At 39.0% G+C, this 26488-nt stretch overlaps 1 protein-coding gene across 1 annotated transcript in view; it reads right to left on the bottom strand.

Moving 5' to 3' along the window:
* Positions 1-26095, bottom strand: part of DOCK2 (dedicator of cytokinesis 2) — a 214020-nt gene extending 187925 nt beyond the window's left edge. Inside the window, exons 1-10 of the mRNA XM_075102170.1 lie at positions 25940-26095; positions 16608-16691; positions 13575-13615; positions 10815-10870; positions 10561-10657; positions 8837-8985; positions 6675-6810; positions 1681-1835; positions 979-1060; positions 378-513 (exon numbers count right to left, since the gene is read on the bottom strand). Coding sequence (XP_074958271.1) covers positions 378-513; positions 979-1060; positions 1681-1835; positions 6675-6810; positions 8837-8985; positions 10561-10657; positions 10815-10870; positions 13575-13615; positions 16608-16691; positions 25940-25982 — 979 coding nt within the window. The 5' untranslated portion in view covers positions 25983-26095. The remainder of the gene's footprint in view (positions 1-377; positions 514-978; positions 1061-1680; positions 1836-6674; positions 6811-8836; positions 8986-10560; positions 10658-10814; positions 10871-13574; positions 13616-16607; positions 16692-25939) is intronic.
* Between the last annotated feature and the right edge of the window lie 393 nt (positions 26096-26488).

Here is a 26488-nt window from a genome sequence, read left to right as displayed (position 1 = left end):
GTAAAGGGAGAATTACTTCAGACTAGTTTTGGGCTAATCCTGGGAATACAGGTACAAGTACATCGGGGGTGTTCTCGGCACATAATTGTTAGTTTTATTTCATCAGCAAGGAATTCTGTTATTGTACTCTGGTACTGTGCTTTGGTTTGCACTGCACAGCAGTAAGTATGAATTATTAGAAAAGTCAATTCTAAAGCACGTTTCTGAGATGAACGAAAATGCTAATGTAGGTGCAGTCTTTATGGACTTAAGAAACTAAATATGGAAGATAGTTGATACAGGTATCTTGTATTCCAACATGTCTTGGTAGAGATTCTATGGTCCAGGGTCGGCGAGCTGGGTCCTGCTTCAGATATAGCACAGGAGACATCAGTTACCTGCCACTCCAAAAGGCCGCCTTAGTCCCTGCGTGTATTTCTTTGAGTTACTGTCTCTGAGATCCATCCTCCCAACTCGGACTATTTGACAAACTAAATAGATTTTGTCTCTGCTAAGGTCTTTATTTCCAAGATCCTAAGATACGAACAAAGAAGAATTGAAATATTACTTGGGGAAGAATCAAGTTGTGAAATTTAAACAGGACCTTCTGTAATAAATTAAGCCTCAGTAATCAAGGGGTGGGTGGAGGGAACACAACACCAAACTGAGCCCACAGAAAGGCTGAAAAACCTGACAGTTTAAAGATGAAGAAGATGTAAGGGAAAATAAATAGAGGAAATAGTAGCAATCAAGAGGTACAGCTGATAAAAAAAAAAACGTCATCAGCAAGTTATGAGGCAGCAAAATGCTTTGAAGAGAGGACATTGAAGCATTGTTACTGCCTTAAAGCACTCAATGACTCGTTATCTTGCTCTTTTTCTAAGATTACTTCTGCTTCCTTCTTCATCTTGCTCAATCTTCAGGAATTCTGATAGTGACCACAGGGAAGAGACAACCTGATTTGCAAATACAAAGTAAGGAAAACTGGAAAACACTTACTGTGAACACTACTTTAAGGTTGTTGAGCATATCAATTTCCTTTGGAAAGCCTTTACTCCCCCATCTCACCAAGTAGTTCTCACTGTTTTGAAGATAAATATCTTACTGTCATGTGATTTTAAAATACTCCCCTTTCACAGTACATTATAAACCACAGTACATAACAAAGGTTGCATAACAGACAATAGCCTGCAGTGATTGTTTAAATGTAACACCAGACTAAAAAGACAAGAATGCTATACAAAATACCATCAGTAAATTTTGAAAAATAACCCAAACATAGGACAGAATGGCACCTTTTTTGGAGGAAACATTAACATCATTGTAGTCCATTTGACAGAAATCTATCTTTGAATTTATAAGTTACTCTCATTTGGTCCCCTTCCCCCCCATTTCGGCACTTTACTTCAGATACCACAACATTCCCCATCAAGAATTATCTCTTAGTTTTGAGCTGTTCTCAGGCTTCTCCAAAATTCTGAAATGTTTATTCCAGGAATTACCTATCAAAATATTTGGCATCCTTTACCCTAGAGTTCTTTAGTAGCTGCCAAGAACTAGATCTCTCTGCACTTCCCTTTCCTTTTGATTTCTTCCTCTGGTTTATATATTCTCTGTATTACTAGCATGTTGGCAACTACTTTACTTCATTTTGGCTAGCTCCTTTTGCTACTTTTATTGCAATAAAAAAAAGAAGCTTACCTTATAATTGTTAACTTCTGTGGATCGTATAGTGACATAAAAAGTTCTGCATCCTCTCCAATTCGGCAAACAAAATTCCGCACGAAGACATATAGGCTGTGGGTGGGGGATGAAGACATTCGGGAGTACGATGCGTAATCTGGTTGATCCTTTGACTACTCAGAAAAAGAAGAATCATCAGCTAGATCCATGAATTAAAATGGTGGGATACTACAAGCTGTTTCAATTTTTATCATATGTAAGAGTTAATCTTGAAAAATCATAGAAAATTTGGATAAAAAGACTTGTTCCTAGCAAATAAGCATTGTCTCATGTACTCCTCTAAAATACATTGCTTAATAACACAGATGTGACTAGCAAATAAGTTTCTGACCCTCCACAATGCTTCGCCAGTGTATCAATATCCTTTTCTACTGTGAAGCTAGAAAGTTAGCAGGTTAGAAGGTGCAAAAGTGACATAGGTACAGAAGATCCCACCTTCCTCCCCAGAGCCTTCACTGTATGCAAGGAGATAAAAGCTCAGACTGGGTTCTTCACAACACTGCACCCAGACTAGGGAGCTACCTCCATGTGCAAATAATGAAAAAGTTAACAACGGAGATGCCTTAAATCAATTTTTTGCAGTACTTGGGGGACTTCCTCAATATTATGAATAAGAAATTCCTTTGTAAGGGATTCTCAGCATATTATCCTTTCCAATAGGTATCTCCTTTTAGAAATGGAGCAGAGATTAATTTATTTTATGATTATTTCCAAGGAACACAGTAGTTAAGCTGTTTCTCTCCCTTTCTCCCTTCACCTTCAGAAGCCTTCCTTTCCTGAAAATCGTGTATGTTTTTTTTTTCCAGGAGAAAGGAGCCAGGTTAAGTTCCCCTCCTATGTATGAAGTTATTCAAAACCTTACCTCCGAAGGAAATCAGGCTGCTTTCAATGGAACTATTCTGAAGTCCTTCACTAATATTTTCATAGAGTACTGTGCCTAAAAGATTTAACAATGCTTTTGCTATGCTTGAAGAACTTAAACGCCTTTAGGAGAAGAGAGAGCAGGGAGTTGGACTCAGTGATCCTTGTGGGTCCCTTCCAACTTGAGATATTCTATGATTCTATGACTTCCATATCTTAGGCCAGTTTTTCAGCCACTGGGCAATTATGTAAAGGGTGAAACATCATCACCACCTTTAAAGAGATGAGGAAGTATCAAGTACAGAGGCAAACCTACACAGTAAGATATAGGTGAAGACCTACTATCCACATCGTAATGGAGTTTCAGTATGCTAGGAACACCAGCAAAACAAAATATATCTCTTTTAAAAGGAGACAACATATGCTGAGATCAGGACACAGCTGAGCAGGCTCACTGACTCAAAAATAGGGTCATAATTTCTACCTACATTCCATTTTAACCACCTAGAAACAACTACTTAACATTTGATGGTCTAAAGCTCCTTTTGTCCATTGTTTGTCTCTATTTGTAAAGTAAGTCACCACACTCTATTGCAGACTACCAAGTTTAATTTTCCTTGTATTGTGAGTTAATTACATTTTAACATCTGGGAAGCAAAATTTATAAAGTGATGCTGATTAGAACTACTCATAAGGAACTCTACATAAGGAAAACCTAGAATGTATCAAAGTCAACTATGATGACTGTGACTGCTCTATCGAATGCCTCTGGGTTAAAGTCAAAGGGGTCATCTCCAAGCAGGACCTCGCAGTGGGCATCTGCTATCGATCTCCTAACCATGGTGACGAAGCTGACAAAGCAATATTTGGGGCACTAAAGCAAGCTTCTGGCCAACAGAACCTGGTCCTGATGGGTGACTTCAACTACCCAGACATCTGCTGGAAGAACAATACGGCAGCTCGTATGTCATCCACCAAGTTCCCGGAATGTGTAGAGGACTGTTTCCTGATACAAATGTGAGATGTGCCAACCAGGAAGGAGGCGCTGCTGGACTTGCGATTCACAAACCGAGAAAGCCTGCTTTGTAATATCTTGGTTAGTGGCAGCCTTGGCTGCAGCGACCACAACATTGTAGAGTTCAGGATCCTGCTGAGTGTGCTGAAGGTCAGCTCTAAGACAAGGGTTCTGGGTTTTAGAAGAGAAAACTTCAGTTCACTCAAGGCTCAATTGGGAGGGATTCGATGGGAAGCTTCCGTGGAAGACAAAGGAGCTAGTGAGTGCTGGGAGTTCTTCAAGAACTCTCTATTGGAAGCACAAAGCCAGTTTATCCCCTATAAAGGAAAGGGAAGTAAGCGGAGCAAGAGGCCCCCATGGCTCAACCATGACCTCCTGGGTCTACTCAAATCCAAAAGGGAAGCATACCAGAGATGGAGAAGTGGAGGATTATCTGTCGAGAGCTACAAGGGCATTGCCAGAGTGCACAGAGATGCAGTTAGAAAAGCAAAAGCCCAGCTTGAATTGAAACTGGCTGTAGATGTGAAAAATAACAAGAAAGGTTTCTTCAGACATGTCAACCATAAGCAGGAAAAGAAGGAAAACATAGGCCCACTGTTAAACAGAAAAGGAGAGTCAATCACCAATGATGCTGAAAAGGCAGAGGTCCTCAACACCTTCTTCACCTCTGTCTTTACCAGCACTGTTGGGTCCCAGGCTTTCGTTTTTCGTCCCAGATTTCATTTGGGAACAAAATTGCCGGTTGATCCAAACACCAACCCACCATCAGTGAAGGAAGAGTTAGTATATGAATTACTACAGGAGCTTGACCCCTACAAATCAATGGGCCCTGATGCCATCCACCCGAGGGTGTTGAGAGAGCTGGCTGATGTCATCGCAAGGCCATTCTTCATAATCTTTGAGAAGTCATGGAGAACAGGGGATGTCCCAGAGGACCGGAGGAAGGCAAATGTTACCCCTATCTACAAGTAAGGCTCGAGGGAGGATCCGGGTAACTATAGACCCATCAGCCTTACTTCAATCCCTGGGAAAGTTATGGAATGAATCCTCCTGGGGGCCATCACAAGTCAATTGAAGCACGTGATTGGGAAAAGCCAACATGGCTTCACTAAAGGCAGATCGTGCTTGACAAATCTGGTTGCCTCTGTGACAAAGTGATTTGCCTGGTTGATATGGGGCGGGCAGTGGACATTGTCTACCTGGACTTCTCCAAGGCCTTTGATACGGTTCCCCACAGTCTCCTCCTGGAGAAATTAATGCGTTATGGCCTAGACAAGTGGTCTGTGGAGTGGGTGGGGAACTGGCTGACAGGCCGCACCCAAAGGGTGGTGATAAATGGCTCCTTTTCTAAGTGGCAACCTGTCACTAGTGGAGTCCCCCAAGGATCGATATTGGGTCCAATGTTATTCAATATCTTCATAAGTGATCTGGATAACAGCATCAAGTGTAGCCTGATGAAGTTGGCTGATGACACCAAGTTGAGTGGGGAAGTAGACACTCCCGAAGGGAGAGCTGCTCTGCAGGGAGATCTGGATAGGCTGGAAGATTGGGCCAGCAACAACCTTATGAAGTTCAGCAAGGAGAAGTGTAAGGTCATGCACCTGGGAAAACATTATCTGGGAGTGCAGCACAGACTGGGATCCACCTGGCTGGAGAGCAGCTCTGTGGAAAGGGACCTGGGGGTCCTGGTGGACAGAAAGCTCAACATGAGCGAACAGTGTGCTGCTGCGGCCAAGAAGGCCAACAGGATGCTGGGTTGCATCAAGAAGGGCATCACCAGCAGAGATAAAGAAGTCGTTATCCTGCTCTACTCAGCGCTTGTCAGGCCACACCTGGAGTACTGTGTACAGTTCTGATCCCCACGATACAAAAAAGATGTGGACAGGCTGGAAGGGGCCCAGAGAAGGGCCACCAAGATGATCAAAGGACTGGGAAGCTGCCATATGAGGATAGGCTGGGAGAACTGGGTTTGTTCAGCCTTGAGAAAAGGAGGCTTAGAGGGGATCCCATCCCCATGTACCAGTACTTATGGGGCAGCTACAAAGAAGAAGGAGACACCCTTTTTACACGGAGTCACATGGAGAGGACAAGGGGGAATGGACACAAGTTGCTCTTGGAGAGATTCCAACTGGACACCAGAGGGAAATTTTTCACAGTGAGGACAGTCAACCATTGAAATAATCTCCCCAGGGAAGTGGTTGACTCGGCCATGTTGGACACCTTCAGGAGTTGTCTGGACAGGGTGCTGGGCCATCTTGTCTAGAGTGTGCTCTTCCTAGAAAGGTTGGACTAGATGATCCCTGAGGTCCCTTCCAACCTGTGATTCTGTGATAAGGTGTTTCCCAGTGATTTGTCACGGGCATTACTGAGGTGTCACAACAGCCTAACTTTTTTTTGTCAAGTGTTTTACTTGCTTTATTACTATTTATTTTCTCAAGAATGAAGAAAAGAACCCAAGTACCTTACAAGCCCCTGAACAGATCTAATATAGAAAAAGTAATCTGCTTTGCATTTTAAAAGATTAAATTTATGCACTTGTCAGCTTTGCTTAGGCATGCTAACTTCTGGTGTCTACCAGGTTATGCTGAGTTCACCCAAGTTCCTCTTTAGAGAGCTTAAATTCTGCAACTCCATCAGACTAACTAACAAGCAGCAACATATAGCAAACAACTAGTGTTGTCACAAGATCTTCTAAAAAAGAGCTTTGCTTAGTCATGGCTCACAGCCTAAACTCCAACTATATAACCATGCACTATGCAAATCAGTCTATTGAATAGCCCACAGATGGAATGAAGGGACGTTTTTCCATTTAGGAATCCAAGAATAGATATAGAACCAGATTTAGACACAGGCATTCAGCCTAGCCCACAGGCTGAATCCAGTGCAAAAACGCAACTAACTCAATTGGAGGATTAGCCATATTTATAACATATGAATGTGAATCTACTCTTAGTTAAGTCATAGGCAAAATTTTCCACCAACATTTATTTTAGAAGGTTACATCCTTCAATCTTTGTACTGGTTTTTCATTTTGATTTTAGCAAAGGAAGCATTCATTTTGGTCTCTCATTCCTACCATTTCTTCCTTAATTCGCTCAGTGATTTTATTAGTCGCTTCTTCATGTGCATGAAATAGGCTGATGACACTGGTTTTATCTGGATCCAAGATATTTCCATCTTCATCTCTAACTATTAGATCTAGCTCAAGTATCCTGTGAAAATACAAAGAGCATAATGGCAGGATTATTTCCTTCTATAAAAATAAAGTTTAGAAATGTAATGCACGAGGAGCTGCTTCACGTTTTAAAGCAATAAAGTAAGTTTAAATATATGCAATAGTACTTCATTGTAGAAAAATTTAACTAAACCCCACAATTTCCTCTTCAGGCTGTTGTACAGTATTTCTCCATTTTAAGAATTTATAGTAATAGCACCAAAGTATTTAAATGCCTATCACATAAAATAGATTCACCATGTTCAATGACTTCAAGCAGTCTTCAGTCTCTTCTGCTTTTTAATGTATAACCTTTCTAATCAAGATGCGTAGGTTTTTCCTGTTACCTTCTGCTTTTATGTTGCTCTCTTACTCTCCCAGTCCTGTAGTAACTACTATGCTCTGTTCTCCTTCACTCTCATACAAATCATGCCTGCCTTCCTTCCGCTCTTCCCCTCCACCCCCCCCCATTCAAAACTCAGGCCTTACCTCCATACATCCTACATGTTCTTGTCCACAGTGTCCCGGTGTCCCTTCAGTCAAGAGATATGCTTTCTTGCCTAACCAGGATCTTACTCCTCCATCTCCCCTCTAAAATTGGTCTGCCTCACGCTGGACTGTACCTTTCACAATTTCTGAAACATACTGGGTGCCTTTATGGCACTGCTAATGTTGTTTGAAGCAGTCTGTATCAGACTGCAAGCTGTCTTCATCACCTTACGGGCTTACCCACAACCTCTTCTGAGCTGGTGTTCAGTCTCCTCTCCCACGATGACCCACTCAGCCTCCATTGTCATTCCCCTTTATTCCTTCTCCACAGGTTGGGAAGTTTCCTTCACACATCACAACTCAACCCCACACTTTCAGGCACTTAGAAATACTATCCACCTTGCACTTTTCCTCTACACAATCCCAAAACGGTTTTAAACATCCCTTCCACCCCTGCTCCTCTAAAAGACACAGCTTACTGTCTCATAATTCGCAAAAAGTAATGTGAAAACAAAGAAGTCTGAAAGCAAAGAAATGTTATTATTGTCTTAATCAGAGCTAGGCTTCTTTGATTGGAGCATTTCAAAGTAAAATCTGACTAGGAGCAACCATTCAGGTCCACACAGTGTAGCAGGATATGTGTATTCCCACAGTGTGTTCTGTAAGAACATAATTTATCAGAAATCTGTGCATCTGAATCACAGTAAACCAGTTCGGAGTTTTGTAACATCTCATGGTCATTCATTGTTTATGTGTAGCCACAGGTAGCTGAAGACTTGCAGCTGCACGTAGGCCTTCAGGCCACAATAACCACAGCCACTTGCAGTAGCTAAACACGGTTTATAAGCAGATTCCAATCCCCTTAACTGATGGTGGAACACACTCAACCCCACATAACTGCATTTTGCCAAGAAACATGTTGTGTTGCAGTGACTTTTCATTAGCAAGAAGCAGAGAAGGCGTTTTGTCAAATAACTATTCTGTCCCTGTTAGTTTCACTTCCATTACGAGAAACAGAGTTCTGCCTGGAAAATCCCTAGTAAGTTGAGGGGGGTGGGGGTGTGGAGGGCTAGGGTGGTGGTGTGGTGCTTTTAACAGAGGCTCTGTACACTTCAGACTGTTGCTATTCATCCACCACACTAAGGTGTCTCAGCACCACTGCTGAAGTTGTAGTGTAACACTACTAGGCTGTGTCTGTGAAGGATGGACAAGTTTTGGGTCTCGAGTACACTGATGTTGTATCTATAGAAAGGACAGTTATCTGACCTCAAATCTTTACAGTTGATGAGCTTATATATCTATAATTAACAAATAAGTTAATATTTTGAGAAAGTGATTTGCTATGAAAAACTTCAATATGGTATCTGCTATTATCACAGGAATAACGGAGAAGTTTGTAAAGGAAGTTTAAATATGTCTACGTCTCACGTTAATGAGTTACAAAACTGCAAACAGGGAAACTTTATCATCATATCTCTTCTAGCTGGGTGCTTTAAAATAAATCATGTTTTCCAGAAGCAATGTAGGCCACTTACTTGTTACCATAGTCAATTTTGGAAGTGACTTTCTGTTTCAGTTCTTTGAGCTCATCTTTTGGCAAAGTCCCAGACAGAAGCTGTGACCGCCACTCCATTAAGTCATACATCATAGACTGCACCTGCTGGAACCGCTCTTTCTTATTTGTCTAAGATACAAAAGAAAACAATAGGTTTCAAGCTTCAAGTTCAAGTGAAATGTGACAATTACAGATGTGTCATATTAATGCTAAATGATTGCAGGAGCAAGAATTAGGCAAAGTACTGAGCCTGGCTTCCTTCCTCCTCTCATCCTACAAATTAAGGACAAAATCTCCCATGTGACCGTAAAGAAATGACATGAAATTTAAGCAGTTTGTATGGGGATAGGGATTTAAGTTATGTTTTATTTAACTGTGCTGTTCTAAAATTCATTAACTAAGTCTCATCAAGAGAAAACATTATAGAAGCTATTTACTTCTCTATGAGATACTGATAAAAGCATGCTGGGAACAACATTTGTTTGTGGTCACTTAAGAGAAAAGTGAGAGAATGCATAGAATTCACTAAAGCAGGTCCAGTGTCATTCACTAAAACAATAAAAATGTTAATTGTTGACTTTAACAAGAGGAAGACTAAAAATTTACATGTTTCAGAAAATATATTAATGAGGAAAAAACACCATATTCAAGATTTCTTTGCCCCAACAAAGAAAAGCAAAATGCAACGGCTAGGTTCCTGGAGCAGTCAGTGCGAGCTTTGGAGACAGATTATCCATTGGAAGAGACTACTCAGATACTAGAAAATTCACCACCTTTTGATGTTTTTCCAGTCAACGCTTCAACCTACGTCTGATGGCCAAAAATTCATAAACAAGCCACTAGAATCAGAGATTAATGTTGGTTTACAACATGCAAAATATCTCTTGATTTTGCAAATGTAAAAATTAGCCTTCTGTCCTTCAAATTTTGTCTCTCAAAGTCATGTAGTCCAAGGACAGGTATAATTTTATAAGAAAGGTTTGGCCTCTGTATAAAGGATAGTTGAGGCCTGCAAAAATATGTCAGGTTCAATTAAAATAGAAAGTTAATTAAAAAAAATTAAAAATCACCCCTACAGTTCTGTACTACACCGTGGGCATTACAAGCATACACAAAAGATCACCATGACTACAGGTTGCTTACATACAAGAAACACAGATGCTGATGCAGACCCATTTTGACTAATACCTCCACATTCATTGCACTTTTATGTATTGGTAAAAGTGCTCACAAGAAAAAGTTTTCTCCAAGATGGAAAAAAATGTTTTTCTTCAAGATATTGAAAGTAAAAAGACATTGCCAGTTGTTAATAGCTACATGCTCCCAGTAACTCTTGAACAACTTTTGTTCTAGCATCCCAAGAACATGGTGACTCTTTTTAAATATATCTTAGCTATGTTTGATACCCCTATCTTGACATTTGTCAGCTCTACAAAGAAGAATTATGACAAATTTATCAGGTACAGGATACTCAAAGTTGAAACTAAAGGCATGAAGTTACACCACTCCTCAGCAGTAAGTCAGCCTTTTCATTTAAAGCCATTGAAGAAAATGGTAATCATCTAATCAGTAATGAAGAAGTAATTTCTTAAATCCTCCCAGATCCTGCACTGCACCTAAGGAGAGATGCTAGTTTAACAAGGCCTCAATATGCATAAATAGGACTAATCAACAGGCCACACATGGCCTGCAGAAATGTCATACCACATAGAGCTGTTTCCAGATGCTTCCCCATTCCCAGAGCGTAGTGGTAACTTCTTGAACTAAAGGAATTTCAGCAGGTATTATATTATCTGTATGTCTAGGAAAGAGAGAAAATTTAACACAATGAAAATAAAGGAGTATCTGAGTTTCATTGGTTTATATGATAGTTACTGTGTTTAAGGCATATAAATGCCTTAAAACTCATTCTTGAGCAGATGAGACCCTTAATGTAATAAAAGAGTTAAATTCCATACCTTTTCTTTTCAACAGTGACTTCCTTGATGTGGATGAAAGATTTAGGAAATATTCCCTGTTGAAGGGGAAAAAAAATGCATCCAATCTTCTTATCCAAGAACATTTAAGTAACAAACGAGATCCTTCCAAAACTCACTTCTAAATTTGCTTCATAGCACTATGGCTATGAACATAAACTGTAATCTCCAGATTAACTGCTGCCTATCTAGTTTTCTGCCCAGCTAGATGCATTTCTGTTTGACAGACAAATTATGGAAGTTTTGTCATATCCTCTTCTGCAAACATAGAATGCATAGAATTGCATTTCTGCATAAGAAACACCATCTTTCACCCCCATCCCCCCATCTACTCCCCCACAAACAGTACATACAGTGTAAATACAGTAAAGAAGCATTTTCTATGTGTGGTAGTCCATACGTTTCTCATTCCTGGGAAAAAAATGCAGTCTAATATAGAGATCAGCTTGATTACCAAACCAAAGGAGAGATGCTGATATAGGATCATTGCATCTAGTGAAATAAATATTGATAGACAGGGGAAATCACTCAGGATGAATAGCAAAACAGCCACTGACATGAAGGATAGTAATCTCAAATTTTACTTTGAAGCATGAGAGCTAAGAACATTGTGTATAAGATTAAAATTGCTTTAAGAAAAAATAACCATTCGTTTGCAATGCACAAAGCAGGGAGACACTTAGTAAAGCCCTCCTAGGTATATGTGCTACCACTGCAGCTGAGATTATGGTCTCATTTTGTACTACTGAGGGCCATGCAGTAAGACGCCCAGCAAGATGTAGCAAAGGAGGCACTAGATTTCATTACATTCTCAACATTTATTTTTAATTGACCTGTGTAGAAAAAACAGTCACCAGAAAAAAATGATCGAATGTGATGTGTCCTTGCTCTACAACAGCTGAAATGTTTTAAATCATCCTAAAGGAATGTTTGACCATGAATCTATCTATGACAATCCTCACATCAACTAGCAAATCTAGTCTTGGTAATTAAACTAGGTTCTTCTTGGATTCTTCTCTATTCGATAACTGACATCAATATGTGGTACTTTACAAAGTCTTCCTCTCAATTAGACTTCAGCTTTTATAGCCATTTACTTTTAGTACTGGATCTTAAAACACAATCATGTCTTATCACTTGCACAGTTTTTCATTAAGATTTAAGTTCAAAGGGTCCATGAGGAAGCAAAGTAAAAAAGAAGGTCCCATTAATAGTAAATTCAGTGAAATCTTCATATATGAAATTAATAATACTTCTTAAAACATGTTACGCATGTTGACTTTGATGAAACCCTTTAGCAATATTAAGAATTAGTTAAAAGAATGTGGTCAGTTCTGGTAAATATTTTCCCTTTTTAGTTTTAGACTAAATTCTAATAAAATTAAAATAAAAATTTTAATTGGAATACACAGCAATAGCATTTTGAGCCAAAAGAAATGTCAAAGGAGGTTTTAAAACACAGTTACAGTATTGGACAGGATGGGAGGATGGTTAGCCATTCTCTCATATCCACCTTCAATTATTGCAGATTGACCAATTGATAGTAACTACTTTGTGTAGCTTTCACTGAAATACTACGCTGTATCAAGAACTTACAATGAACAACCTTATCACTAGCCTGGCCTTCACCTCATCTGTGACAAGCTAGAAATGGAAGGAGGCAAATAAGGTGAACTGTGCAGTTGGAGCTCGTAGAACATGAGAAACAACAGGTAGAAGTCTGGAGAGAACAATTGTGCATAATTATCACAAATAATTACTCATTCCTCTGTTTTTTAGGATGTGTAGTCAAGGAGCAATGAAGTGAAATAGTAAATGAGCATCTAATGCTTCCAAAAGGAAACTAAAATATTTTAGTATCACGTACAGTTTGAAAATAGACACAAATTATTTGCTTTAAGTTAATGCAAGTCATTGCTAATACCTACAAGCCATTGAATACAAAATAAGAAAAAGGAGAAACAGACAACTTAAGACTGTTCTGATTTTTTGGCATATTCTCTGCCAACAACTGTCCCACTGCTCCCCAGATATCCCTTTTTAAGTGGCTGTGAAGATTTTACACATACTTTTTCCAGGCTACAGAGAAGCAACTTCCACCAAACATTTTTACTGTGATATAGGCATGAGTAACTTCAAATGCCTTTGCATTGCTGCTTCCTAAAAAAGTCTGATACTGAGAGCAAGTTTCAAAAAATGCTTTTCTTCTAGGAAAGTATATTTGAATCTAAAAAGCAATTTTCTTCCTACCTAACTCAGGAATCATCATACCCAGGGTAAAAATTATTTCATTTGTGGCTTTCCATCTGTAGGTGTAAGAATACTGACTTTTTTTGTATTAATATGATTTTCGTACATTAGAGATTTATGTAAGGATTTAAGCCTGATGGGGGTTGTGTAGACTGAATGTAGCCTAAAGAATCCTTCGAAAAAAGTACAGAAACAGATACATCTAACAGTAAATTAACTCAAAAAGTTACTTCAAATTGTGTCTTCGTCTGTCAACCTTAAGGCACAGTATTTTTTTCTTCACTGATCTGCTTCTCCCAGTTTTCACTTCTAATATTTACCAGTATTGTCCAGGACAAGGGCTGATTGTTTTATTCATATTGAAAGGAAATAGCATGGAGATAGCTGACTTCAAAGATCAGAATAGGACTATCAGAGAAGACATACTGAAAACCCACTTCAGGGGCTGATTTCTTAAAAATGGTCTTACAGGAATGAATAGCGTGGTCTTACCTCTGACCCTTTGTGTCTTACTAGATAACCCTTGTACCAATCTAAAAGGAAGAAAAAGTACACTTAGCATGAGAGAACATATGCGTAAAAAAGCATTTAATAAAGTCACGGGTTTTGTTTCATATAAGAACTATCTAGCATAGGATGGTTAAAAATTAATAGTTACTTCAAAAATACATATATTAAAGTAAAGTGAATGTCAGTAAGCGTATTTATCATGACTTGCACATTAGCAAGTATGATTATATGGTCTACTTTCAAGTCATGCATAGTAAGTCCAGGTAATCTTACACAGAGTTTAACACTCCCACACTCACATAAAAAAGGTAGGATAAGCTGTTTTGTATTATAATATATTAACACACACACACATATCTCTCACTCTCAACCAAGATCACTCGTGATACTGGATAGCCCATGAAGCTCTTCTGATTGTGTAATGTTAATCCAGTACGGTTCATGATTACTGATATATCCAACTTGAATCTAAGAAAAGTAAGCCATCTTTCTGCCATGAAGAATTATAGCTTCTGGACCAAACTAGAATAAGCTAGAATAAGCAGCTTCCTTGTGTAAAGTTCAAGTTAGAAGTTTGAGAAAATGAAGGGCTCTTACGGGGCTCCTGCTCCCTTCATAACTAGAAACGCCTTCCAAAAGAAGAGAGTGCAGTATTGCAGTAGTGGCAATTTAAAAACTAATTCAGACTTTATCTATGCCCCACTTAAGTCACAATAAACATCTACAAAGAACATAAAATGAAGAGTTCAACCTTACTAAATTACAGCAGCAGCCACATCACTGTGCACATATTCCATCATGAAACATTACCTGCATAGCAGCAGTATTCAACTCTGTTGAATACTTCTATTGCACCCCAAAGAAAGCATTTTAGAACCAGAAGTGTACATTGTCTGACTCTAATTTCATGAATAGATATTTTGGCTTCCCTACCACCTTTTCTCTCTCACCATTTCTAACACAGCACAGCTATTTCAGCCATGCAACCAAAGCATTAAAAAAAAAAAATCCCAAACCCCAAACCATACTGTGAGAAAGGCAATGTTAAAAGTCACTGGAGAATTACTGACCTGAAAGACTCAGGACAGATTTTTTTCAGATTTTTCAGCACTGGGATTTTTCTTCCCCAGTATCTTCTCACTAATAGGATTCCAACTTACTTCTAAAACTGAATTATTTGCACACAGTCTTCAATTTACAACCAAGTGTGTAAAATCTATTTCATCCCATTTGCTGTGACTGCACGTGTATGTTCTGTGCGTATATTTTGTGCACATGAAACAAACTAAAATAGTACATAAAATGAGTGCAGGAAAAAAACCTGTTACTGTTGGTTACTCTTCAGCTGCAGCTGGCAGCATATTTTTAAGATATCTGATAAAAGATGAACTTCCTCACTTGCACAATATGAACGATTCCACTTCTTTGTCGACAAACTTATTTTATAAAGCAAGCTGTGACACAGTGTGTTAAGGGCAAAGGATTCAGACAAGACTTTTAGATAAAATATAACCCCATAAGATCACCACTCAACTTGCTAGGCTGGGCTGACAACAAATGCAGGAGTCAGAAACCTGAAATGCTGTTTCTGCAATTAACAGAGACAGTATAGGGATGAGGAGGTTTCTGGTTTGCCAATGTATTTTTTCTTCGGCAAAATGTTTAGAATGGAGGCTTAGAGAATTATGCAGACCATTCATTTTTTTAGGAGAGGGCAGAAATCATTACTCATAACTTTGACTGATGCATCTGTTGACTAGTAGTCTAATGACTGACATAAATATTTTCACTGATGCTTAGAGATATTGAATTTCTCCTACAAACAGAAGAAGAAAACATATGCTTCAGTGCTCCAAAACATTGGAGATATGGTTCCTCAGAGACTCTTCTCTCAAATACTTTGTTGTTTCCATGCAAAACAACCCAGAACTCTATGAAGTGGAATGGTCTGGGCTTAAACACCTTCAGATTCTGTGCAGCCTTGTGACCACAACATACAAAGTATCTTTCAACACTGAGCTGTCTCTTACTGCATAGTGCAGCAGTTGGCCTTTCTCTTTAACATAGCTACATTTAATAAGCTACAACTGGCGGACAGTGGAAGTAGGTTGAAGATGATAATTTTACAACACATTTTGTAAAGCATGAAGCACTTCATGATTTTTCATAAACTCTTACCTGGTCAAGAACATCACTGCAGGTTGAAAATATACTACTATTACAATGACATTTGCAGATACCTAACTATTGAGTTAGTAATAATAATTGCACCCTTTTTGCTTTATACTAAAATAAACTTAAGTAGCTCTGGCAGACTTGGGAAGGAACTCAATCAAATTGTGAAGGTACAGATCAAATCAATATGAGGACTATGCTGTCACTACAGTATCGACAATGAATTCAGCTTCACAGATGTACAAAATTTCATGTTTGCCTATTCTTCCGCTGCTTGTATTTATTTTACACTTATGCCAGTTGGTCAAATATCCCACACACCGGCAATGTAAGTTTGACTATCTATCATGCATGACTTGACTTAAGCCTCTGCTGTTTAGCAAGTTCAGTAAGTTGGATGGTTTTCAGAAATGTTTCTATCTTGCTGACCTACAGACTAACATACTAGATTTCCATCTTATACTACAGGATGACCAGGGTGCTGAACATCTAGCAACAAGTATTTAGTTTAGAGGCAAAAATATACTCCATTAAAACTTCAGTCAAATCTAATCTAACTTCCATCAGGTATATTACAAGCTGGCATGAACTTCACAAACTCTACATTCACCTCGATGACTTCCTCATTTGGTAATGGCTTCCCAAATAAACCACATGTTCTGTAACATTTCTGATTTTGGCTCTCCAAAAATGAATAGGTTCTTCCTTAAAATAGAACACCACTACCAATACAAATAAAAGCATTAGACAACAGCTTACGTAACATGGGGAACTGCTGTGAAGTAAAAGGATCAAGTTATCCATGCAGAGAAACCTACAGCCTGAAGGCAACTAACTTACCTTCACAGGACTCCAAGATATGGACCACATCACCAATCTGTAGAGGTAGCTGTTGTATTCCTGTGCCTTTGAAATTGTATATAGCTGGAAAATAAAAGGACAAAAACACTGTTTTTTCAATACAGCCCTACACTACAGTTAAACTGAAAACCACACATGGTTATTAAGATACTGATACTAGGGTAAAAACACTAGAATAACCAAAGAGAACCATAATTCCATCCAGAAGCTTCATCTGTTACCATTACTTAATCTCTTTTCTTGTGAAAATGTGAAGGTGTTGAAAATGGCCAGTGCTGAAAACAAAAAACCCAGCATATGCATGAAAACAAGCTATTCATAACAACTGCTGCTCTGCACAGAATTTAGAAGCACCTCTTTAGATGCAGGTCTTCAATATATACATGCTTATTGTGCTGGAGAACTGTTAGTCTATTGGTCTAAGAATTTAAGCGTGCATTTTACAGAAGTTTATGGCAACGCTGGTGAGAAGGGGTGCAGAGACACATATGAAAACTGAATTTACTGAATTCTTTCCAAAGATGCTTCGTCTTAACGTGAAACCGTGTTTTATATGGAAACAGTGAAAGTTTTGTAATTATCTGCATTTAATCACTCTGAAAAGAGCACAGAACAGTGGATTTTTAGTGTGTTCTAATCAGAAGCTTATCTATATGTGGTTAAGAAACAGCTAAGTTTCAGAGAGAATTCAAGAAAATAAGCTTCTTTACTAGTTCTTACATTCTAGGATACAGGATGTGGGCTGCTACGGTAAGCATTTGTTTCTGTATTTTTTTTTCTTCATGTGCTTGATTATAGACTTTTACAATAGCATTACAGAGTAGAAGTGGTTATTGAAGCTAGTATCACACAGGGAAACTGATTAAAATATGTAAGCCTAAAACCGCAATTAAACTGTACCAGTAGGAACAGCACACTAGTTACTGACCATGACCTCTGTTGTGCAGTAAAGATATCAGTCAGCAGCGTTTTCTTCCTTTTCTCGTGACAGTGTCCCAGTCCATCCACACATACAGAGCATCCAAACTTGCAGTATTTTGGACTAGGGGAAAACTGATCTAGAAAGCTGAACCTACCTTCAGTATATTCCTGCATTCCTTTGTCTCCCCCCTCCAGGCTTCTAAAGCAGGATATTAATTTCTGCTAGGCTATACATTTTGTATACCAATGACACATTTTGCTGAAAATTGCGTTTAAGGTCTCAAAATAAATTGCCTTTCATGAAAATGTGCTCCTAAGGTCGGAGTGTAGAGCTAAATAGTTTGATCCTCTTCACTTTTTCAAGTGTTCCATAAATTGTGTTTCTTGTTTCTTTTGCCATCATTATATTAATTATATTTCTGGAACAGAAATTAGAGGGAATTTCAGTTTTAATTAATAGGACCAAAAATAAGTTCTTATTTTTGTTGACATGAAGAGGTCTTCCTGCCAGTTCCTCCTCCTGGCTGGGTGGAGAAGAGCTTGAATCATTAAACATAAGAGAGGAGAAAAAAGAAAAAAAAATCTGAAGTGAGGCTCTGCTGTCCAGATTCAGGAGAATCTAAGACACTTCCTCAGTGATCCTCAGAGAACTGCCTTAGCTCAACAAAAACTGAGTTTAAGTAGTTGATGTGTATAGTAGATGTGTAGTTATGTTCTGACTGGCTTCCTTTCATTAGTCTTGATACAGATTTCAAGAAATGGAAGATGGCAAACAACCCTCCTACGTTATCATGACATTTAAAGACGTGTTTCCACTGGAGTGTTTGGGGGGGGGAGGGGGGGTGGGCTGAGGGTGTGTGTGTGCTCTTACTGTTTTCCTGAAATGTCCATACAGATTAAGATTACTGTTGACTGGCATATACTTTATATTTCAAAATATGCACTGCTCTTATGGTTGTATTTTTCTCACAATATAGATGCAAATTATTGAGTCACAGATTCACATTGCATATGGGGTTTGCTCTCTCAAAAACTTCATTTAACGGCAATTAATGTATTAAAAATGAGAAGTGCAGTAATAAACCGACACAGGAAGTGGCTATATCAACTAAGACTTTTCTAAATGAGTAAGTGGAAACTTAATGAGTTGATTATGAGAGAGATTTTACTGTAGAATTTGGATTGTTTGGTAGGATGATTTTAACAAATTCCTTTACAAAGTGTTAAGCTATAGACCTGTCCAGAAATTTTATGATATGACATTATCTCCCATACACCATTACAAAAAACTCTATAAACAGTCAAACAACCTAATACCATCAGCTACATCCAGATGTATTATCTACAGCACCAGACAGCTTAACTATCACATCTGCTAATTTTTGAATTATAAACTGTGAAGGCAAATACGACTATTATATCCAATTATATCTTCCGTCAGCTGTATCTGATATAATTTCCCTTACAAACTGTGACCCTCTTATACTGTGAGTATCGCCTCAGAGTTCAGCAGCCAAGAGGAGGGTTCCCTTTCCTCCACCCTCTGCTGAGATCTTCGGAGTTGTGTGTGTGCAGTTTTATGTGCACAAATGCATACTTAATTTATTTTCCTCTTCAAAAATAGCATATGAAAAACTTGTATGGACTTAAAGGGATTTTTTTTGGTAGGGTACTCACAACAGGTTTTTTGGGGAGTTTGGGGGGGGGGGTGTTTTTTGGGAGGTTTGTTGTTGGTTGGTTGCTTGTTTTTTAAATAAACTCTCTGGCCAGTAGAAATTAAGGCCCCTTCAAATCACTCTGAATAACTTCCTACCACTCCACTCTCTGGCATCCTCTATCCCAGCCATAAATACAAAAGGAGGCATTATCCTCAAGGCACAGAAGGTGGCCTACTTGAAGACCCCAGCATTCATTCTAAACCCCAATAGCAGTTATTGTCCTCAAGAGCAACTGATGTCATGGCAATAAGATTAGTAGGAGAGATGTGGACAGCATATGCCCTCCCCAGCAGTCAGCATCAGGCTAAGGTGCTCCCATCAGTAGCATATCTGTGCACAGATGCTGTCAGATTCTCCCAAAATGGCACAGAGAACCCCCAGGAACTCCAGCCTGAAGGCAGTGTTCCTAAATATGGACTTTACAGTTCATTGAGAATAGAGTTAGCAAATTTCACCCCAGATCAGCAAAGAATTAAGCTTGTCTTTTTAGAGCTCTCCATAGCCTCAGTAGTAATTTTATAGCAGGACACACACAACGCACAGAAAACAAACGAACAAGAAAAAACAATGCAAAACCCCCTGAGATTCCAGGTGTTTGTTTTAGCTCCCTCAGGAGATGAGCTGAAAGCCAGCACACCACCACCACAACATTGGTTCAGAAAGCAAGCCTAACAAATACGAGGTCAAACTGCTAACATAAAAGATTTGTCAACCTGAACTCTGCTCAAGCACAAGCGGACTTTGAATTGTACCTCAGGAAGATGGATGTGAGTCCCATCATTCCCATGAAGCACGCACGAAGAGTCCTTTGTCCAGCCAAACAATACATGCTGTAGAGACAGTTGCTCTGAGCTCCCGTGTCTAATTCTGCTCTCACACATTCAGCCACCCAGAGCATAAGTGAAGACATCTACCAGTGTCCATTCCAAGAGCAAAAAACCGAATATGAAGGCTAAAGAAAATTCCAATGTTTCCATTTAATTCCTACTTATCTATTAACTTTAGTGCTGTCAAATATGATATGCACATTCCCTCCACTAGATATATACGTGTGTATGCTGCTGAATATATGCATGGCTATGAAGCCTGTTTCATTAAGCCACATAGGTACGTATATGTTTTCTAAAGCAGAGTAATGAAAACCTGTAGAGGATATTTCTCTTGACATTCCAAGACACAAGATAAATGAAACAGTCACTCTTTGTTCAGAATAAGATTCCTGTTAAAAAGTAAATTCAAACAACCACAGATTGAGGCAGGAGCACAGTTAACATTTTATAGTTTAAATTATATATTCTCCATTTAGAAGAGAGCAAGTGGAAAAAATGTATTGCAAATCACGCTCAGCAAAGGGTAACTGTTGTATCAGGTAACAATTGAATACAGGTTTCTTCGTATGCTTAACCTTGGGGCCAGATGGAGGTTTTTAGCTGACTTGAGCTACTTATTTTCCTTCTTAAACTCAATAAAGCCACTATAAGAACCAGGAAGTTCTAACATACCCAACTACTTATATGGACATATTATTTCTGACTCTTTACTTTTTCATAGCAAATAGTGGCATGCTCATTTTTCTTAGAAGTCTTTATTGAGAACAGAACATTTAACTGTGCTTTCTCCTTTTCATGAAAGACTGTGTATAAAGAGATTCCTTTCCCAGCTTTGTCTCCATCTTACTTCAGTTGGCCTTTTGCAGTGGGCTACACTTCACGAAACTGATACTGTTACCCAAGCAGCCAGAACAGTCTGTTGGGTTCAGGGGCTGCAGTTCATGAAGTAGTCAACCTACCCTGAACAAAGCTCTGCCTCCTTTACAGCTCAGCCTACACAGATTTCACATAGATGTAACATAATTTTCAGAGCTCTTCAGCAGATGAGATCCGACAAGCCAGTCACAGCCCTTTGCACTCAGGCTGGGCAGATGCTTTTATACTGTTTCAAAGAAGTCACTCAGTCCCCCGTCCTGTCCCCCCCCAGCCCCCAACTTATGCTTCAAATTGACACCCATCTTCAGATTCAGCAGTACAGGAGTAAATCTGACACTTGAGTTCAGCATGCCAACATAATATTTCACCAGCTCATAACTTTTTCACAAATGCGATAGTTTCCTCAAGGTCTGAGCAGATTTCAAACACTTTTCATCTTGCACATTAGTAGGAAATTGTCATCCAAACCCGTTAGCCTACCATGACTCTTCCATCTTGGTACCATCCATAAAAGTAGCGTACTTTTATGCTGGGAACATTTCAAGACTAAGAAGGAGCTTCCTGTGTAAAATCAGGAATATGGTTTCCAAGTACAAAACTGAATATCAGTGATCTGGAGTATCCTATTTAATTAAGTAAAACACAGAAGTGGGCCCATGGCTTGCATTCTAGCATAACCAAGATTCCCAGCTGGGATTGTGTGGCCTTTCAAATCCCCTCAGCATACTACCGCTCATCCAAAGGTTGGGCCACACGCTTTCAAGCTGAAACTCTGCTCATCAGTGGAAGCTGAAGGCGTCAGGCAGGCCTCTAATAAAAGGCTTAGAAATTCAACATGAGAGTCATTCTGCAGAGACTTGAAAACAAAGATTTCTGAAAACATATTCCAGGCCTCATTACTCCATGAGTTTCCTATAGTTAAAATTTAGCAATTACACTCTTTTCCCTCCAATTTTTAAGAGCAAAAATTTATTTAATTTCCAAAACCTCTTCGAACACCCTTCCAAAACAAAATCCTCAGGGTGACTATTTTCCTCATTGGTTTGGGTTTTTTTGCAGGGGTGGGTACAGGACAGGACAGCTGGGGGTGGTGGTATGTCTGTGTGTTTACTTGGGGTTTTTTTGTTTTGTTTTTCTAAATTACTCTGGGTGAAAGATTCACCCACTATTCTTACCAACTTATATAGTGAAACAAATACATTTTGTTTCAAAGATAAATAAAGGGAGATAAAACAGACCATGAGCCAACAGCTTGGCTAAGAAAAGGAACTCCTGGGTGTAAGCTATGGCTTATTGAGCTTGTAGTTATCCATTAACTTAAAGCAATTTCGCAAAAACAGAAATGGAACACTCCCTACTGAAGACAACCTCCAAGAAAAAGCAACATGTATGAATACTTCTATAACTAGTATTCTGTTACCGTTGGAAAGTTCATTTGATTATTGTTCTCATTTTCCCTATTCTGCTTTGCAACAGACTAAATTGCAGACATCGATACAATTTTTATGTGGGCTTTTTTTAACATACAAGTATAAGTTGTCTTATAATACAATGTTTAACAGAAAAATCTTGTTTAACCCAGGAAATTGACTTACTCAGGGTGAGTGGAGAAACGGCAACTAGTAGTACTATTGTCACACACGATAACACAGCTTGCACAGATTCTTTTTTGTATCAAAATTAAATATGTGCTTGTAGCCTAGAACAGCAGGGGAGCAAGCCCAGGGTAAAAGAAATACCACCAGGTCTGCAGTGTCAGTTCTCCCCAGTGACCTACGCTAGAGCTGAAATTATGATATTCTGTTTTGGACTTCCCATTGGAAAGCACAATCATACCTACCCTTCTTCAAGGAGCAGTTCAATATGCATGGAGGGCACATCTAAAACATTTTGTAGAGCAAGGCAACAATCGGTTATGGCTTCGGTAACTACAGCAAAGGGAATGTATGTTCAAAGTACATGTGACAATGTTCAAGAGCTACCGTTATTTTCCAGCTTTGAAATGCTGTGTGTAATGGATTCCTTAAGATCTGGTATCTGCCAGCTACAAATTTTACAGACTAAATATATTTACCCTAAGCCTCACAACCATAAAACTTAAGGCATTATTTCTACAAAGAGGAGGCCGAATTTAATTTGGCCCATTATTAGCCCTGCACAGGCAAGGGTGGACAGTCTTTGTTGTTGAGCAAGTTACTTCATGGCTAATGAGGTTTACTTTCTTTTATGCATAAAAAAGGAAAAGGTGTCATCTTTGAGAATTATCAGTGTGTAAGGCAGAAGTCCATCTGCTGCTGCATCACAAACTGGATGTATCACTTCCTTTACCTTTTTAAAGGAAATTTATCAAATCTTTGATAAATTTGTTGTCTGCATTTCCTATCTGGTCATCCTTGATAATCCCTTCTCATTATTCATGTTCTCTGCAGATTTCTTTTAGTTAAACAGTGGCTGTTGCTTCTTTGAGCTAATTGCAACAGTGGGTCGAGTGCTAACTGGCTTTTTCTTAACTTGCAGCAGGAAATAAATTCTAAAAATTTGCAAATGTAAAAAAAAAAAAAAACCCAAAATGTATTTTGCCCTTGTCTTCACTCTTCCTGACACAAATCTACCACCAATGTCCTAAATCCTTGTATGACAGCAAGTTAGTCTTTCAGTTCTAAAGTTAAAGGTCACTGTTTTGGCACCTGGAAACTTCCCAAGTCTCAGGACTCCTCATCCACATCATACAACAGATTGTAGAGAATTCAGTGACGAACATGAATGATCCAAAGTTGTCTTTAGCACATGAGCAGTTGTAACAATCAGACTTCTTATGCTAACAGACATTTTTCAAGAATTCCAATCTCTGTTGTAAACCCAAATAACCAGACTGAAGGAGACAACAGTCTTATCGGGGAGGTGGATGAGAGAAGGAGAAGCAATACTTTTAGCAGACCATGTTTCCAGAAAGCAGGATCTGTACATAGCGGTGATTGCACTGATACCACCCTACGAGCTACACATAGTACATACTCTAAAATGAGAGTGTCATAGTTGCAGAGCTGACAGTATTTGAAGAGCAAGAGCACTGCTCCACTGCCAGATCAAATAAAACCTAGTCCGTCTGTGGTTTTAGAAACCCCTGAATTTGTATTGTCTTTATGACAGTTTAAACTTAACATTTAATGGCAATATTTTAATACTGTTATTTTCTATTATTTGCTTTCCTTTTATGCACTAAAAATGTTCATAATAAGTGATTCAGTTAAAAAGATTACTATTTTGAAATAAATGTTCTTAGATCAGAGGTGGAAGAGACTACTGCTATACAAAACTGCATATTCTGAATATCATTTTTTAAGTCAAATAGTGCAGTGAATTGTTCAATCAAAATACACTGTAGTCATGAAAACACACTTCCCTGGATTGTTTTTAGGTTACGAAGTAACATATTTCACAAGGTGTTTTTTATCATGTGTGGTTTCCTGTACCTTTCAGTCAGAGACTACTATATTGTCCAGTCTCTATTGACCAGTCAGTCACAGAGACTACTATATAGTACCAGCTTTTTGTATACTCAGTGATCATATTGGCTATCAAGTTACAAACAGGCTAAACTTCACTGTAAACAAAGCACGGCAGACGGACTGTTGAACAAATGGCAGGTCACAACCGAGCACCTTTTCAGGGGACGTGCAGTGGTCAAACCCCGTAGGCTGGTCTGCTGCAGGGGTGTGTGCAAAAAAAACCAACCAAACCACTAACCTATATCACACTCAACATCAAGTCAGGTTATTTGGCTCCCATAATGTTAAAATCAGAGCACAAGAGCAGCAAGCCTTTTTTGTAATTACATGAAACTCACCCTGACCCAAAATGCCCCCTGGAAAAAGCTGCTGCAAGTGAATATTTTTTTCTGTTATTCCTGTCAATAACTGATTAGTACCTAGTACTTTTATCCATATGCAAGGCAACACCCATCACGACTATAGGGATACAGAGACCACATCCAACAAATCCGGTAATTCTACTAGATCAATAGCTTCCAGAACAAGTACAAAAATTAAGTACTTTATACTATTTGTGAAACTGAAACAGAAAATATTTACACCCTTTATTTTGTAATATAAACTGCCACCAGAACAGGCTACTGCCATTTCACAATTCTGCCATTGCTGCACATGGAAGTTGAACAGGAAGACATTCTTTTCCTTTTATTAATTCCTTGATGATTCATTTCATGAAGCCAGTTGGGTAGGGTTCACAAAATATTACAGCCTTCGTAAAAAAAAGAATTGTCTCTAGAAGCATTTGGAGATTCCAGATTAGTAACTGTGCACTAGTAGGTAAAACAAAACACAAGAAGTACAAGATTAACTGTCTTCTGTGCTAAGAACCTGCAGTTAACTTCAGCAGGACGTTTCTTCAGCTTTGATTCCTAACTTTAAGGCTTTTCTTTAAACAGCAACTCAGTCCTTCATGCAACATCATTTGTTTTAAGAAAAATGGATGTTGGAAGATGGCTTTCCTTCCAAAAAGTATTGCTTTCCAATTCATACATGTGTTTTTCTGTAACACTAACCTCAAGTGACAGTCTCTCAAGAAGCAACTGTAGGATTCCCCTTCCCCTACATTTCTTCCCCATAACTTCTAGCTACTACTTATTATACACCTACTTACTTATTCAGTCTGTTTCTAAAATGTTGAGGTGGGAGAAGCTGCATTACTGTGAGAATTCAAGCCTGGGGGAAGGGGTGGGGTGTGTACAGTGGGCTGGCAGGGTTACATCTCCCAAGCTGACACTCACGTATTTTTTGTCGCCCTGTTTGAAAGGTTAAGACTTTGTACAAAATTGATCATTTCAATTAAGCCACCGTGGTAAAGTAGAGGGTGTTCACCCATCACACTACAGAAAACACCTGCCCACATCCTGTTCAGAATTTATGAAGACAAAACTCAAACATCGGTTTACCAGGTTACATACCCACGCCACTCTTCTTGTCCGTCTTGTGCCACCTCGCCATCATACATGAATCCGTGAGACTCTGAAGAATGCCTGCCCCCAAGGAAACAAGAATTTATAGGACGGAGACTTGAAGATAAGTAGCGAACCAAGGCACTGGAAGGACGATGTGTTTCCCAGCTGCTGTCACCAACAACCTGCAGGCAGGCTGAGGCAGCTGTGAGGGTTCTGCGAGATTTGCTGCTCTCTGAGCTCTGAGCTTCCTTCCTCTTTTCTCAACTCAAGATATTGTACCCCAGTGTCATGGGGGAGGGGAATCCCAAACTGGTGTTTCTGCTGCATGATACTGGCTGTAACACAAGCAGGAAAAAAGGACAAAAACCAGTACAGTCCTCTTCTGCACCACCCCTAAACTTAAGACCTAAGCTGGAAGGCTACTGTGTGCAAAGCCCAGCTACAGTAACGATCTCTGAACATCGGTTAGTTCAGTTCTGAAACGTCATGGGGGACTTTTTTCTTAAATGACACCAAAACCAGATTTTAAAGATTTGACCCCACAAGACACTGCTT

Source organism: Phalacrocorax aristotelis, chromosome 8 (assembly GCF_949628215.1).
Source record: "Phalacrocorax aristotelis chromosome 8, bGulAri2.1, whole genome shotgun sequence".
Taxonomy (NCBI): domain Eukaryota; kingdom Metazoa; phylum Chordata; class Aves; order Suliformes; family Phalacrocoracidae; genus Phalacrocorax; species Phalacrocorax aristotelis.
The sequence above is the reverse complement of the archived record's forward strand: the minus strand, read 5'-3'. Positions and strand labels throughout refer to the sequence as shown.